The sequence below is a fragment of the Nerophis lumbriciformis genome, linkage group LG06, assembly GCF_033978685.3.
Source record: "Nerophis lumbriciformis linkage group LG06, RoL_Nlum_v2.1, whole genome shotgun sequence".
Classification (NCBI taxonomy): domain Eukaryota; kingdom Metazoa; phylum Chordata; class Actinopteri; order Syngnathiformes; family Syngnathidae; genus Nerophis; species Nerophis lumbriciformis.
In genome coordinates this window covers 32,604,386-32,621,849 of record NC_084553.2, presented here as the reverse complement: position 1 = coordinate 32,621,849, position 17,464 = coordinate 32,604,386, and the positions used below count along the sequence as shown (strand labels likewise).

The 17,464-nt window shown below is 39.8% G+C and overlaps 1 protein-coding gene across 2 annotated transcripts in view; it reads right to left on the bottom strand.

Annotated features, from left to right (window-relative positions):
- uraha (urate (5-hydroxyiso-) hydrolase a) overlaps positions 1-17,464 on the bottom strand; it is a 133,803-nt gene that overhangs the window by 12,566 nt on the left and 103,773 nt on the right. For both annotated transcript variants that reach the window (XM_061964167.2, XM_061964168.2), the window contains 3 exons: positions 11,175-11,350; positions 7,012-7,125; positions 1,740-1,888 (listed from right to left, as the gene is read on the bottom strand). In XM_061964167.2, the coding sequence (XP_061820151.2) occupies positions 1,740-1,888; positions 7,012-7,125; positions 11,175-11,350 (439 nt within the window). The remainder of the gene's footprint in view (positions 1-1,739; positions 1,889-7,011; positions 7,126-11,174; positions 11,351-17,464) is intronic.

Sequence of the window (17,464 nt, the reverse complement as noted above, 5' to 3'; positions counted from 1 at the left end):
ACTCTTTCCTGCTGGACAGTGTATGAATACTTGGTGTGAGAGCAAATTTTAATTTGTGTTTGGGTTTTTTCCTCACTAAAATTGCAGACACAGAACACAAACGGTAGTCAATTTTTACAGTTCCACTTGATATGTGCACTCCCAGTGGAGCTTAGAATAAAGATGTTGGCTTGATAGTTTGCTGCTCTTGTCCTCACACATTTGGCACTTCATTCATGTCATGTTGTCTTCTTCAAGCCTCATATTTCCTCTTCAGGGTCTGAGTTGTGATTGCTCATCTGTCACAGTGACGATACAAAATAAAACAAAGAGATATTCCATGAAACTGCATACTCGCAAATTGATTCCACGTTCATAACTTTATCTTTAATATCCTTTGAAGGGGAAATGCACTTTTTTAAAGTTTTGCCCATCATCCATAATCCTTATGTGAGACGAGAACACACATATTTCCCTTTTTATGTGCATTGTAAATAATGAAAAACTTCTAGCAAAAGGCAGCTAACATTGCAGGTAATAGGTATCAATCTATTCCGCCTACAAAGTCTTTAAAAACCATTCACAAACCTCCAATACCGTTCTATATACATTTTTAGAGTATATATGTAATGTGATGATGCATTATCAAAACTTCTCTCTTGGGCACATCGATTTTACAGAGCGCAACACTAGCGTTAATTGCTGTGTGCTCTGTAAAATCAGTGTCGACAACAACAACAAAAACAGTGACTTATAATGTCCGCTCTCACTGGGATGCCGACTGATGGGATGGCTGTATCTTTCAGCACTTGTGCTCTTCTTTATCTGCTAAATTCAGAATAATCCTCACTCCTCAGATAAAAACGCTTCCTATCGATGATGCGATTATGTTTTGCTGCGTTTCATTTGTTGCGAGCCATATAATTTCAAACTGGTTGTGTGTGGATTTTCACGGACTGTACAGGGTAGAGTCGTGATATATAATCTAGCCTTAACTTTTCCAAACTCAAAGGCAATACAGCAGAATCAGCTCAAGCTCTTTGTTCTGTATTTTATGGCGGGTCCCAACCAGCGGTTTTAGCAGCTCAAACTAGCTAGTTTAAAGCTACTTGCTAGGGGCCGAAGGAGTACCGTAGTTTGAGCAAGACTATGCGTCACGACACCAGTAAAGTAGTTCCTCTTTGTTAAGTCTTACAATAACAATGTCGCTATAGCCTGGTTAATATGCAGGTCACGGCATGTAAATGGAGCGTTGTTAGCTTTTTTGGATGTTTTTTTAGAGTGTTTTATAGGTGGAATAGATTAATTTCATTACCTACATTGTTAGCCGCCTCGTAATAGCAGATTTGTACTATTTAGAATGCACAGAAAATGGAAAGATGTTCTTCTTTTACATAGGGATTGTCAATGATGGGCAACAATCCCCCCAAAAAGTGCAATTCCTCTTTAAGTCGGCGTTTGTGAGGAGCTCAAGAAAAATAAAGAAAAACTTACTTAGATTACCAGTTTTGTAAAAGGCAAAATTAATAGATTTTTAGTATCAGTACAGTACAATGAGAGAGTAGAAAAACATAGTCCATAATGAGGAGAAAACACTACAAATTATGTTTATTTTTTCAGGGAATAGGGGCTGTATTCTCTGAGGGATCACTGTACCACACTTGAACAATATCTGCTTTAAGTCGCAAATAATGAAATGATAATACCAAGCAAAGAGAGCATACTGTCAGCAAAAATTGAAGATCAGAAGTTGCATTTACCACGTGGTGCTCATCATCAGGACCCCTTTGGACAGAACTCTCCCTGTGGATTCGATGGCGGGAGCTGGGTGGGGAGAGGGATGAGAGGGAATGTTCTGGACTGCTGGAATACAGCGAGCATCCTGGGCTTTCCTCTCGTAAAAGGGACTCTAGAAGATATCAGTGAACATGTGTAAACATGGAAATATAGAGGAAAGCATATTGTAGACCAGTGGTCATCAACCTTTTCGAGCCCAAGATCCCTGGTCTCAGCCAAAAACCAAACCACGATCTACCCCTACGTCAACTATGTTTTATATGTGTGTATAATATATATATATATATATATATATATATATATATATATATATATATATATATACTGTATATATATATTTATACATTTTCTTAATGAAAAAGTGTATATTTATTTTGTTTTCTTTTTAAAGACAAAGCGTTATTATTGGCTGATTTCAACATTTTACCAATTTAATTTATTATTTCTACACTAATCATTTCCATCAGGTTTTCCACAGCAATTGTTTTTTGTTCATTAAGTTAACATTTTAAATGAAAATCAATGTAGAGCGCTACACCCCCTCCCTTTTTACTTACTCTGTTTACATAGAACATATTGTATCCTTCAACCAGCTTTCAGTTATAGCAAACACTTTAAAGTTTTCATCTAATTGACAAAGTAGTTATTTAGTTTTTACTAGGTTACACCTTAAACTTCGACTATTCAAGTGTATAATAGATAACGCTTCATCAAGCATTTTACTGATTTTGACAATGTATTGTTGTAACGTATAATAATTGCATACATTTTCCTCAGGAATTAGCAAGTCTTGTTCAATATAATTTTCACAATCATAAATTTTATCATAGTTAGTGTCTTCATGTGTGTCCATAGTTAAATTTATGTCCAAGTGAATCGAACCTGATTTCTTCGTTGTCAGTACACCCAAGCCAGAGACTCCATCACTTCCGCTGTGAATGCACAGTCGTATACTTCTTCAGTTCCCTCATAATCTTGATGACCTTTGCTGAACCATCTTGTTCCCTGATCCACACGCTTCTATTCCGTGTCTAGGTCCCACTAATTTTCTTCCGTTTCCTTAGCATCCTGGCCTCCCTTGCGATGCCTCCGTAGACAATGTTATTTTTATTTTTTTTCGCGTAACACGCATCTACTGTATCTGTTTGTAACACGGGCGTTGACAAAATGGCGTCACTTCCTGGTGGGGTTTGTCCCATATTTATCCGACTTCATACTATTACACATCTGCACTTAAATATAGTAATATATTACATGTATAATATGTGCACATTATATTCAAAATTAGAGCACATGTTGCTATATATATCTCAAAGTATACATGTATATACATATTTATATATATATACCCCCCGCTGGGCTTCACGGTGGAAGAGGGGTTAGTGCAGTGGTTCTCAAACTTTTTTTGTCATCCCCCACTTTGGACAAGGGGGAGTTTTCAAGCCCCACCTGCCCCCATCGCCCCAACAGAACGCTAATGCCAAGCTTAACATTTTCAAATTTATTGAACATCAAGTAACATCAAGTTGTATACATTTAAACTCAATAACATAAAATAACATCAAGTTCAATAATAACTGTGCAGCTGTGGTATAACTTGCATCAAGTTCATCAATAAATAAAATATATTGCATCAAGTTCAATAATAAATAAAGCAAAAGTGTTATAACTTGCATCAAGTTCAATAATAAATAAAAAAAAAGTGTTATAACTTGCATCAAGTTCAATAATAAATCAAAGGGTGTCCAACCCTCTTTATTAGAGCCTGCAGCCCGTTTCTTCACCCTGCCATGGTCATTGCGCAATCACAGCAAAAGCCCACACAGTTTTCCCATTTAAGGTCGTGTTCTTTGAGGAAACTGTCCATTATCTTGAACAGCTCATCAGCAGTGGCTGTATTTTTTATGTATTTGCAAAACAGCAAATGCTCGCAGTGACTCGCCATTCACAAAGCGGACGTATGCGATGAACAGGCAGTCTTTATTGCTGTCAGTAGCTTCGTCCACTTGGAAAGCAAAACGACTTTCTTTTAATTTGTCTACGAGTTGTTCCTCAAGAGCACTTGCAATGTCGCATATACATCTCGCAACTGTGTCGTTTGACAGTGGGACGGACAGCTTTTCATTTTTCTGCGCTTGTCTCGTCAAGTTTTTTTCCGCTTAGCCCCGCCCCCATTAGTTACTGTTGCTATGTCTGACAAACTTTCGCTCCTACCTAGAAATTTAAAGCGTACAGGAAAAATAAGTAATTTACATTTATTTATATAGCGGATTTCACAGACAGAATCACAAAGTGATTTACAGTGTGTATAGAAAATGAAAGCATAGTAAAAAAATAAATAATCTAAGAATAAAATAAAAAATAAAAAATTTAAGTGAAATGTCCTCCCGTTCCTCGCGCCCCACCTGTCATGTCTCTATTCCCCACCAGTGGGGCGCGCCCCACACTTTGAGAAACGCTGGGTTAGTGCATCTGCCTCACAATACGAAGGTCCTGAGTAGTCTTGGGTTCAATCCCGGGCTCGGGATCTTTCTGTGTGGAGTTTGCATGTCCTCCCCGTGACTGCGTGGGTTCCCTCCGGGTACTCCGGCTTCCTCCCACTTCCAAAGACATGCACCTGGGGATAGGTTGATTGGCAACACTAAAATTGGCCCTAGTGTATGGATGTGAGTGTGAATGTTGTCTGTCTATCTGTGTTGGCCCTGCGATGAGGTGGCGACTTGTCCAGGGTGTACCCCGCCTTCCGCCCGATTGTAGCTGAGATAGGTTCCAGCGCCCCCCGCGACCCCAAAGGGAATAAGCGGTAGAAAATGGATGGGATGGATACCCCCCGCTACCCCAAAAGGGACAAGCGGTAGAAAATAGATGGATGGATGGATACACACACACACACACATATACATACATACATATACATATATATATATATATATATATATATATATATACACACATATATATATATATACATGTATATATATTTATAGCCTGGGCCCCTGCCAAATTCCTTTATCCCAATGTGGCCCCCGAGTCAAAAAGTTTGAGGACCCCTGTTACACTGTAATTTACAGCAATGTGATCAATCAGTCTGTTTTATTATATTGTCTGAAGGAAAAGCACCAAGTTCAACATTCAACACTAATGATATTGCTCAGAAAAGTGTTTTTTATTGCTTTTGATGCATTAACTTCAGCACTTTTAGTTAGTTAATTTTAGTTAAATAATGACTTCATAAAGACACTTTATTTGGTTATATATTTATCTTTTAAACTGGCCTAAAATTGTAACAAATTTAATCAAAATTCCTCAAGTTGAGTGCTTTTTTCAGCATTTATTTTTCAGAGGTTAAAAAAGATCATTCAGATGAAATCAGTTACAGATCATTATTAATTATTCACTCGGTTTGTTTTAATTGCTTGACTGCACTGATTTATAATCTGTTGATTACTGCTTGCAAAGACACATTAATTTGGCTCATTGGAGAAATGTCTTCCTACAGGCACTGTCACATGACTTCCTTTCACCAATCTAACGTAAGTACCAGTGCGTTTGACTCCATTTCACCAACCCACAGAATTAGCCCTGTTCTAATGCCATAAGTGACTGCGTGGAACGGCGTGGCTCAGATGGTGGAACGCAGTGACTCAGATGGTAGAGTGACTGTGCCAGCAACTTGAGGGTTTCAGGTTTGATTCCAACTTCCACCGTCCTCGTCACGGCCGTTGTGTCCTTGGGCAAGACACTTCACCCACCATGCTCTCAGTGGCGCTCAAACTGTTGAATAAATGTAAAATGTTTGCCGGTGGTTGGAGTGGCCATAGGTGTAAATTGGTAGCCACGGGGGAGCTGTGGCTACAAATGCTGCAGCATAGGCACCGGTCCCGTGGGTGCTTCGGGGCCCGAGCACCCACGTGGGATGGATGGTAAATTATTTCTCACCACCAAGCAAAAACCGTGCATGCTCAGAAAAGCAGCGTCAGATTTACCGCCCGTCCGAGCACCCACTGGCAGAAATGTAGATCGGCGCCTATGTGCTGCAGTAGGGTCTTTCTGTCTCTTATGCACACACAACAACTATGATTGTAGTGCAAGTACATTAAGAAGTCAGAAGTTACTCGCCTGAAGTTGTTTTCACTGAATACTTACTCTTACTCAAGTATTTATTTGGATGACTACTTTTTACTTTTACTTGAATGATTTTACTCTAAAGTAACAGTACTCATCATGACTCATGAGTACTATTGCTACTCTGCGTTTTCTTCTATTGCTGCTTCATTGTGACACGTATGACTCTCTGTTGCCCCATGCAGAGCGGAGGAAGTACTGCATGGATGAGGACCTCAAGTGAAACTGGTTTCATTACTTGGGTCATGTTTTGTGGGCCAAATGGAAAGCTTTGGCACGCCGGATATGGGGCTCTCCTACTGGAGGGGCCCCTGCTATAGTCTTAAAAACCATTGAAAATAAATGATCTGGGGTCGCCATGGCAACAACATGGTAAAGCTGTCATTTCATGGTCGAATGACTACATATTGTTGCTATAAGTTTGTATGAGTCAAGTAATAATGTCCATCTATCGAGTCGTCTATCGAGCTGTGCCCCTTCCCAAAAGAACCTTCATTATCGGGATATGACGGTTCTTTTCTCCCTTGGCAAATAAATTGTGATGTCTTTGTGTTTCGCCTACATTGAGAGCGGTAGCAGTAATACATAAGATTGTTGTCAGCAGCAACACAATGCAAGCTGTGTTTTAGTTTATGATCCATTAAATAAACTAATTTCCTTTCAAAGGACATTAACATTTTGTCCTACTATTGCCACAGCTGGCCATAAGGGGGCAGCAATAGCTCTCAAGAATTCCACTGAGCTGTTCCAATCATGTATTGTTCTGCTTTTTCAGGCCTCATCTGTCACAGTGCTTTCAACCACTCTGTTTGTTCAGCATATTATTAAACTGCCAAAAGTCCTCATATTCCCAATGCAGTTGGTATCGACCTTGTTCAACATTTTAAAATTCCTGACTGGAAGAAAAATTGATTAGTCAGGTGAAACGATCTGTCGCACCCTACATCGTGCCCTCTGCAGCCCCAATGTTGAATGATGGCTTAAATGGAGCAGATATGAAAATACAGCATTTGCTGGAGTAAGAGTCTAAATGTTTTGGAGAGCAGATGATGTATAATTTGCCCTCTGCACCTTCCTTTTGCCACCAGTCTTTCTGAATGACTGGCTCACCTTTGTGGTCATTCTTGTGTGTGTCCATCCTGTCAAGGCTGTCAAGCAGTCCATCGATCTGTGTCTTGATCATAGTCAGTTCCTTTTTAATCACCTGCAACTCCTCCGTGCCCACTGCAGAGAGACAGGAAGCACCATGTGTCATACGTACATGTAAAAAACAGTAGAACCACTCCAACAAACACTTCTGTGAACTTACAGCATTCATCACTTTCTAATTAATGCAGGGATTTTTTCCAACACAATTTGACAGTATATCCGCTTAGTGCCCCAGCATGACAATCTAATGAGGTCCAAGAAATTCACCAACACAATGCTGTGTCGATTGATGCTGTCACAGAGGCGTCAATGTTTGTTATTTTTCATACTCTTCTTAATACTGTGGACAGTGATTGTACAAAACCCAAAACCAGTGAAGTACATCGTAAATAAAAACGGAATACAATGATTTGCAAATCCTTTTCAACTTATATTCAATTGAATAGACTGCAAAGACAAGATATTTAATGTTCGAACTGAGAAACTTATTTTGTTGTTGTTGTAAATAACCATTAACTTAGAATTTAATAGCAGCAACACATTGCAAAAAAGTTGGCACATGGGCATTTTTACCACTGTGTTACATGGCCATTTTACCACTGTGTTACATGACCATTTTTACCACTGTGTTACATGGCCTTTCCTTTTAACAACACTCAGTAAATGTTTTGGAACTGAGGAGACCAATTTTTGAAGCTTTTCAGGTGGAATTATTTTCCATTCTTGCTTGATGTACAGCTGAAGTTGTTCAACAGTCCGGGTTCTCCGTTATGGTATTTTACGCTTCATAATGCGCCACACATTTTCAATGGGAGACAGGTCTGGACTAAAAGCAGGCCAGTCTAGTATCCGCACTCTTTTACTATGAAGCCACGCTGTTGTAACACGTGCAGAATGTGGCTTGGCATTGTCTTGCTGAAATAAGCAGGGGCGTCCATGATAAAGACGTTGCTTGGATGGTAACATATGTTGCTCCAAAACCTGTATGTACCTTTCAGCATTAATCGTGCCTTCACAGATGTGTAAGTTAGCCATGCCTTGGGCACTAATACACCCCCATACCATCACAGATGCTGGCTTTTCAACTGGTTCTCTTCCTCTTTGGTCCGGAGGACACGACGTCCACAGTTTCCAAAAACAATTTGAAATGTGGACTCGTCAGAACACAGAACACTTTTCCACTTTGTATCAGTCCATCTTAGATGAACTCAGGCCCAGCAAAGCCGGCAGCGTTTCTGGGTGTTGTTGATGAATGGCTTTCGCTTTGCATAGTAGAGTTTTAACTTGCACTTACAGATGTAGCGACCAACGGAGCCCATGTGGTGATATCCTTTACACACTGATGTTGCTTTTTGATGCAGTATTGCCTGAGGGATCGAAGGTCACTGGCATTGTCACTTACGTGCAGTGATTTCTCCAGATTCTCTGAACCTTTTGATGATATTACGGACCGTAGCTGGCGAAATCCCTAAATTCCTTGCAATAGCTTGCTGAGAAATGTTGTTCTTAAACTGATAATTTGCTCAGGCATTTGTTTGTTCCTTGTTTGTGAATGACTGGGTATAAAAGCAGCTTCCATGAAATGCTCAATCATGGCACCCACCTGTTCCCAATTAGCCTGTTCACCTGTGGGATGTTCCAAATAAGTGTTTGATGAGCATTCCTCAACTTTCTCAGTCTTTTTTTGCCATTCGTGTCAGTTTTTTTGAAACATGTTGCAGGCATTAAATTCCAAATGAGCTAATATTTGCGAAAAATAACAAATCGAACGTTAAGTATCTTGTCTTTGCAGTGTATTCAATTGAATATAGGTTGAAAAGGCTTTGCAAATCATTGTATTTTTTTTCTATTGACGATTTACACAAAGTGCCAATTTCACTGGTTTTGGTTTTTGTACATATTGTCAAATATGGAAGAACTATTGTAGCAAACAATTTGCAAAAGCGTATTTCAATCTGTGTGTGTATATCCAGATCCATGTGTCTTTGTTTAGATTTGTGAGTGTGTAAAAACAATCTCTTTTGTGATTTGTGTGTGTGTAAACAAAACATCTGTCTGTCTGTGTTGCGATCTGCGTGTCTGAGTTTATATTTGTGTTTGGGTCAAACAATCTGTGTGAAGCAGGAAGTCTTGTCTTTTTACATGTGACTTTTGCAACACTTCGACCGTACATCCATTAAAGATCGAAAGTTTATCGGCGCCGATATTTGGCATTTTGACATATATCTGTCTTTTTTTTCAAACTACATTAGCAGATACAATATATACGCATATGATACCAGTATTTAGTACGGCTTGAGCTCTTCTGCTTAGCTTTCAAAACTTAAATTTTTTGCCTGGAAATCCAGTTTTTGTCCTTACTTTTTACTGGTTATGTTTTGTTTGTTTAACTACTGCAACGATCAATCCTCCGTCCACAGCACTCGGAATGTAGGCTTAAGGAGCGTGGCGAGTTTCATGTTACGTGATTCAATCAAATAACGCAACATTAAAGGGGAACTGCGCTTTTTTGGGGAATTCAGCCTATCATTCACAATCCTTATGTAAGACAAGAAAACATATGTTGTTCTTTATTTTATGCATTCTAATTAGTAAATCAATGCGATCAAAAAGTCCGCTTACAACGGAGCTTATAGAAGTCGCTCTATTCTGCCTACAAAGCCCTTAAAACAACATCCAAACACCTCCATCAAGGTTTTGTATACATGCTGTAAGTATATTTGTAATGTAGTAACGGCACACTTGCAATAACATTTAATATTTACGTATTTTGCACACATTAAGCTTACGGCGGCTTCATGAAAGCCAATATACATATGAAAACATCACTTACTGTATGATGTCTGCTGTCATTAGGATGCCGACTGATAGATTTTATTACATTTCCGTTTAGATGAAGAATGACTCTTAATCTTCGTGAGGAAAAGAGGGGTAGAACCAAGCGTCATTTCAGGTCTGTCTCACCATTTCTGGGTCTAAATAGGCCGTCAAAGGGTGTTAACTTGTCAGCACACGTCCTCATCCTTCTACTATCAAGGTGAGAAGCATGATTTATGATGTAGAATAAACTTTCACAAGCACCGAGGCGAGGAAGCAGCTCACCAGCCGAAGATGTCAACATAAGCACATAAGCTAGTGATCACGGCACCACTATAAATAGTTTGTCTGCGTTAGTGCTTATAATAACAATATCACTAATACTTATATAATATTCAGGTCACGAAATGTAAATGGAGTATTGTTGGCGCTTTTTGGCTTGTTTTTTATCAGGTATTATGGGCGGATTAGAGGACCTCCCATTAGCTCCTTTGTAGGCAGACTTTTATTTACGCTTATTTACGAGTTAGAATGCATTAAAAAAATACATTTGTCGTCATGTCTTTTATAATGATTGTAAACGATAGGCACAATTCTACAGAAAGTGCAGTTCTTTTTTTAAGATGACAGAAAAGATATTCCTGCCAAAATCCCAACTTTATATAATAACTTATATCAACAAATATGATACTTATTGTATAAGTAAAGAAAAAGAGGCAGTATTTCCATATTTTCAGTAACATCCAGGAAGAAATGTCAGCCTGCTTGAAAAAGGTCTCATCTATAAGCTATGTGAAGGAGCCTAGAATGTATTTTATTTGAATGTTCACAATAGTTCAGGGTTTCTCAGGAGAAAACATTACAATGTATCAAATCCAAAAACTGCTATAGAAATTGAGTAGATGGTGAGGTATTGTGATGTAGAGAAATCACATATTTTGTAAACATTTTCCAAGGAGATTTCCCTTATTTTGAAATGCAAATGTTGACACTCCTCTTAGACACACTTAATAAAGGTGTTTGCAAAATCTCCTGATGTTGTTTGGTGCTAAATTCACCACCACAATAGCACCATGCGACGTTTTCTCAATAATAATGTTTAAAAAAACAACCTAAAGCCTTGTCCAGCTGTTTACTGACATATACTATTCATGTTTAAATAAATGTTGCTGCATATGAATATCGGCTCCAAATATGGTTATTGGCCTCCTTGACTACTATTAATTATCTGTATCGGTGTCAGCCTTGAAAAAAACAAATCGGTCAATCTCTAACTTTTCTCTATAAAACACATGCGTACTACCCACACTTGGATGTGGAGGAACTGGTGGAGTGGGTTCTGCAGCTTTTGGAGTGGGACCTGTCTCGACTGCGTCTCTGCTTAGAGGACAAGTAGGAGGAGGAACGGGAACGTTTGGACGGGCTGGGTCCCATTGGGTGCAGAGGAGACATGGATGCTGGGACACGCTGGTAGTCATACACCCTAGAAAGAAAAAGTTAGAAAAATTGTTAATTAGAAAATATTTTTACATAAAATACTGTAAAATAAAATATCAATTGAGTAATACTGTAAAAGGCAAATTACTATCAAATAATACCAGGGAATTAAACTTTACATACAAACTTATGTTTAATGAGCGCCTATTTTGGGTATGCAGTAGTTTCAGGCTGTTTTTAGTATGTGCTAGAAGGTACCGAACAAGGAAACATTGCACAGTTTACTATGCAAGAAAAAAAAAAGTTATTTTAAAAATAAAATGTATTGTAAATTATTGCTATAAATTAAAAGCTCACAACACACCCGACCTCTATGGCCCCTCCCATGAGTGGTGAGCCCATTGGAGGGGGGGACCCACGTTGCCTCTTTGGGCTGTGCCCGGCTGGGCCCCATGGGGACAGGCCCGGCCACCAGGCGCTCGCCATCGTGCCCCAACTCTGGGCCTGGCTCTAGAGGGGGGCCCAGGTGACCCGCGTCCGGGCGAGGTAAATCGGAGTCTTGATTTTTGCATTTCCATAGAAGTCTTCGAGCTGCTCTTTGTCTGATCCCTCACCTAGGACCTGTTTGTCTTGGGAGACCCTACCAGGGGGCATGGAAGCCCCCGGACAACAAAGCTCCTAGGATCATTGGAACACGCAAACTCCTCTACCACGATAAGGTGGCAGCTCAGAGAGGAGTAAGCCCTACCATATTGTACAAAAAAATACATGCCTACACTGAACCGACTTTGTAATTAGCTTTCTTTCTGCAAGGTACAGCAACCTTAGGCCCCTTCTACACTAAGGTTATCCAGGTAAATCCCACCCAACCTTATCCTTGTCAACACACACAATGGTCGTTTAAGACTCCTCCCCCTCCCTCCGCCGGCGCAACCCGAGCTAATACGCGTGCGCGGAAAAAGCGTGTCATAGTGTCATAATGCATAGTCACCTCCAGTGTTACTTTGTGTGCAAGTTCTTAAATTTAACTTATCTGAACAATATCCAGTGTTGTGGTATTTCAATTAACTGGAATCACACCTGAGCCATCATAAATAAATTAAATGTTTAATGGACACGTGAAAGTAAACAATGTGATAAAGAATATTTTACATCAATCAATGTAAGGATCTAGATATCTCGTCAGGACACTCCTCACTCTTTTGCCTTCACCTTCATTTTCCATTCCTTTTTGGTGACTTTATATACTCTGGACCTAGACGTTGAGTCCGCGACATACATGGCGGACAATAACTGATACAGTTTGCTTTGCCAGTCCAAAAGCATTCGCCGTTTTTCGTAGTCTTCTCTCGGCGGCCAGGTAATACAAAGCACACGCTACCTTTTTTTATCACATCCACGGCAGCCCACATTCTCGTTGCCTCTCCTTCGTCTTTCTGGCGTCACTTCCCCTCTGAACTCAGTTTGTAAACGATCAATGAATCCATACAAAGCTAAGAGCCGGAGATTCAAGAAATAGACAGCGCACTTACCCGTGTAAAAAATAATCCAAGGAGGGGAACCTTAAACGATGAATTGGTGTGGTTGAAACGGGGCTTAGGCTAAATAATTATTTGTTTAAAAGGGGTTATCCGGGTTAGTGTAGACATAGCCTTAGAGGTTAGAGGTAAGGTCATGCAGTAAAAGATGTTGAACCTGAGAGAGGGCCTGCTGGCTGACGGCAAGAGGGAGGCCAGCAGTTTGCTTCGAGGATTTAATGCAGGTTTACTGATTGAGTCGTTAGCCAGTCAATCACTCACAGGTCTGATAAGTGTTTTTTCTGCTATACCACTCTGATGTTCCCCGAAGCCTCTCTGCTGAGACGAGAGCGCTAAGACAAACTGTGCTCATCAGCAGCAAACACACTCACTCAAGACTCACACAAACACACACGGACATGCTTCAGTGTGTCACATCGGGGTTGGCGTGTATTAGGACTGCCAAAAAAGTGCAAGATTAGAGGCTTTGAGCATTGTCCCTGTGAGGAGACACAGGGACCAAAAGGCTCACAGGAGTTTAAAGTCCCTCAGAGCAGTTAGCAGGGGCACACACAGACAATGTGTTGTTACGCTGGCTCTGAAGTGTCATCGTGTAGAATGGAAGCTCAGACGATGAGAGAGGATTACAGAAAAGTATGTGTGTGAGAGTGTGTTTGTCTCCATGGATTAGACCCCACACGGAAAGCCGCTTTGTCAAGCGAAGCCGTTATCTTCATGTTTGAAAGACACTTTACCTTCATGCTGACGTGAGAGGACACTGGACAATAACAGTTGACCTCCCTCAGTATCACTATACTTATGTGCACTAACAAGAAAACACCAGTGCAGAAAATGCAAACGTGTGCAGTTCCCGCAGCGCTTACATGTCAAAATGTGCATACACAGTGGATACACAAACACATACGTATGCACACACGTGCACAGAGCTGTCACTTGTGCTCGCCAGCAGCATGGGGTAATCACGCACTGTGTTAAAACAAATTGAAAATCAGTGGCGGGTGTTGCCCCTCTGAGCAAAGTCAAGGAAATGCAGAGCAAGGAAAACAGCAACGAGAAAAGTATGACAGTTAATACACAAAGCAACAGAGCAGCAATGTGTGTGTTGTGTGCGTCTCTGTGTATGTGTTTGTGTTTGTGTGTGTGCGTGTAGGCCTGGGGGGATATATGAAGGTCCCGAAGCAATTTCAGTTGAGGACAAACAATACAAAGTCACTCCGCGGAGCTGCAGTCTTTGAAACTACCTGCTACACTGCAAGAAATGATTAACAAACATTACTACTGCAAATCAATAGGCCCAAGGTCAATATTTTGATAGCAATGATCCACCCACTGTACCAGTCACCGCATTAAAGGGGGACTACTCTATGATGATTATAATTTACATTTAACACACTTCTCACACCATTCAAATATTAAAACTGAAATAGTAATTTTACTCATGATTTTAATTGTGTTCACTAATTATATCTAACCTACTCCAGTACAGTACAGTACATTATTATTTATTTAACACATACACCTTAGGCTTAGGTAAGGCTGATTAGAATAATAAATACTAACCAAATATACTGAATAAGAGAACTCATAAATAACTGACAAAATACTCATTATTATGTTGTACTGAAATAAATGAACTACATGTATAATATATTTCTTAACTAAACTCTCAATAAAATTAAAGTGCAAATAAAAATACAGCTTCACCACTATAGTAATAATTGTTGTGCTTAAATGGTAAAAGGTATTTATTTATATATTTTTTTACTATACCTGCAACGGTAAACAAAGCGCTTTACATTATGAAGTTAAAGTTAAAGTACCAATGATTGTCACACACACACTAGGTGTGGTGAGATTATCCTCTGCATTTAACCCATCACCCTCACCCCTGGGAGGTGAGAGGACCAGTGAGCAGCAGTGGTGGCCACACTCTGGAATATTTTTTGCTGATTTAACCCCCAATTCCAACCCTTGATGATGAGTGCCAAGCAGGGAGGTAATGGGTCCCATTTTTATAGTCTTTGGTATGACTCGGTTGGGGTTTGAACTCACGACCTACCGATCTCAGGGCGGACAATCTAACCACATTCACCCATTTACACACACATTCACACACTGATGGCAGAAGCTGTCATGAAAGAGCTAACCACAACCCATCAAGAGCAAGGTGGTTGAAGTGTCTTGCCCAACGGCCGTGACTAGGATGGCAGAAGCTGGGTACGAACCAGGTACCTCAAGTTGCTATAGTTGCCATCTGAGCCACGCCGCCTACCGCTTAAGAAATCGTTCAGTGATTCTAGCTCCAGACTTTTTCTGCTTGTTTGAGACAGAGCGGTGTAAAGAGAGAGTATAGCCAACTCGGTTTCCAAAGTTGGCAGCAAGATGGCGCTCTGTAGTCACGTGAGGATCTTTTGACCAATCATTTAGAGATCCTCTGGCCATACTCGCTCTGATTGGTCAAGAGCCCCTCACGTGACTACAGGACGACATTTTTCTGCGAGCTTTGAAACCAAGTTAGCCATACTCTCTCTTTACACGGCTCTGGTTTAAGAATAGAGCATGGCCAACTTGGTTTCAGGCGATCTCCTCAATGATTGGTCAAAAGGCACTCATGTGACTACAGAGCGCCATGACTGCAACTAACTTTGCTAGCTCATGCTATGTGTTTGTGGCACTTCCATGTTAGTTTTTCTCGCTGCTCCACCAGTGGGAATTGTGAAAGTCTTTCCCCACAACCCTGAAAGAAGACAAGTACGGGAAGTGAAGATTTGCGTTTGCGAACAACACTGGAGAGCCACAGATTACAGCGCCTTGTAAGAGGTAAACACACAGAAGCTAATACAAATAATAACAGAAGAAATTAAAAAATTAAAGAGATGGTTTGATGGGAAGATGTGGCTTGGTTGGGAGAGTATTACAACTGCGGACCACAGCTGAGAAACTGATACTTTTTGGCGGCCCTCTAGGGGGCGCTCGCAGCCCAACAATGAGCCCTATGGTTAAGAAACACTGGTATTGATAATATATATGTATTGGCTATGCTTTCATGTAAATTTTGCATATATTTTTCTCTCACATTTATAACTGTCTGCCTGCAAACAGCTCGTGTGTGGAGGTGTTGCCTTTAGATCAGAGGTGTCATTAAGTTCCACATTGTAGTTAGGGCTGCCCTCATAGGGCGGCTTGTGACCGTATACATGAAAATAAAAACAAAGGATTTGCCTCATGACATTATTACACAATTGCCTATGAATTTGATTATTTTGTCATTTTTTACGTAAAATAAATCTGTACATTTTGCGTTAAAAACTTGGCAACTCAGTTGCCAGAATTTTACTTTAAAATTAAATTATTCTTTTTTATTCATTTATTTTTTACAGCATATTTACGGTAATGTTCTGGCAACTGAGCAGCTAGTTTTTTTTTTCTTCTACAATAAACTCTACAGTTGTTATTTCTATGGTGTATTACTGTAAATGGAAAAACGACACCACAGTTTATTTTTACAGTTAGGTGACCTGCCATTTTATTTATTTTTTGAGGCTCCCTCCCGGGGAACTAGAGGAAGAACTGCCGGAGGTCGCTCAACATTACAATAGTCAAAGTCTCGTATATTCACAGAAATTGGTTACTCATGTCACACCAAGCTTTATATGTCTGGTGTTAAATGTTTTATATAAGTGAATACAGCTGCACTTACATTTTGAAGTCGCTCTTTTCTCTCCATGTGGAAATGTAACAAAGTATTGTTCCATACTGAGTTTTGCCAAATATCACGGCTATATCGAGACAAACATGGATAATTAAAAAATATATAATCAATGCCTGTACCGCTTATACTACATCCTCTAAGAAGGGCTAGGTTAACACGAAAATGTCATAACTTTTACACTTGACTAAGACGCCATCGGTCTTTATTTCTTCTTCTACGGTGTTTTTACAATCCAGTAAAACTGCTTCCGGCTAAACTTGTTATAAGCCCCGCCCACAGGTGCCCGCTCCTTGCGCTAAAACGTTCCCATTATTTTGATGCTGTAATAAAAAGAAGCGAAACCGAAAAAAAAGAAACAAAATCGTAAAAAAGAAAAGCGATCATAAAAAAACTTTGAAACACAGAAAAACAAAAGTGTACAAAAACATGAATATTGGCATCGAAAACATCCACAAAATATTGTATTTTTTCAATGTTTTTATTTATTTGTTGCCAAAACTTGTTTCAGTGCTAATACAACTTCTTCTACAATGTCAATTATTTGTTTGAATACCAAAGCCCCAACCTTTCTAAAAGTATCCGAATGTATCTTTTGAAAATGTACCCTCTTAAATATATATCTTAAAGACAAATATGGCCGCTATTTTTTTCCAGACATGGTCTAAGATAAACTTACAGTCGTTACATCGGCCTACTCTCGGATTGATACAAAGCTGCATTAAAAAAGCTGCATTTACAGGCATTTATCAAACTGCAAGTTGCACGTCCGTGTTATTGTGTACATACCACGATTAGAGGAAAATAATACTGTATTCTAACTTCTCTTTTGTTTCTTCTAACCAAGCAGCAATGTCACATTCGGTAGCGTCATAGTTTTTTTCAGAGTTTAGCGCCTAATCCAACTTCATAC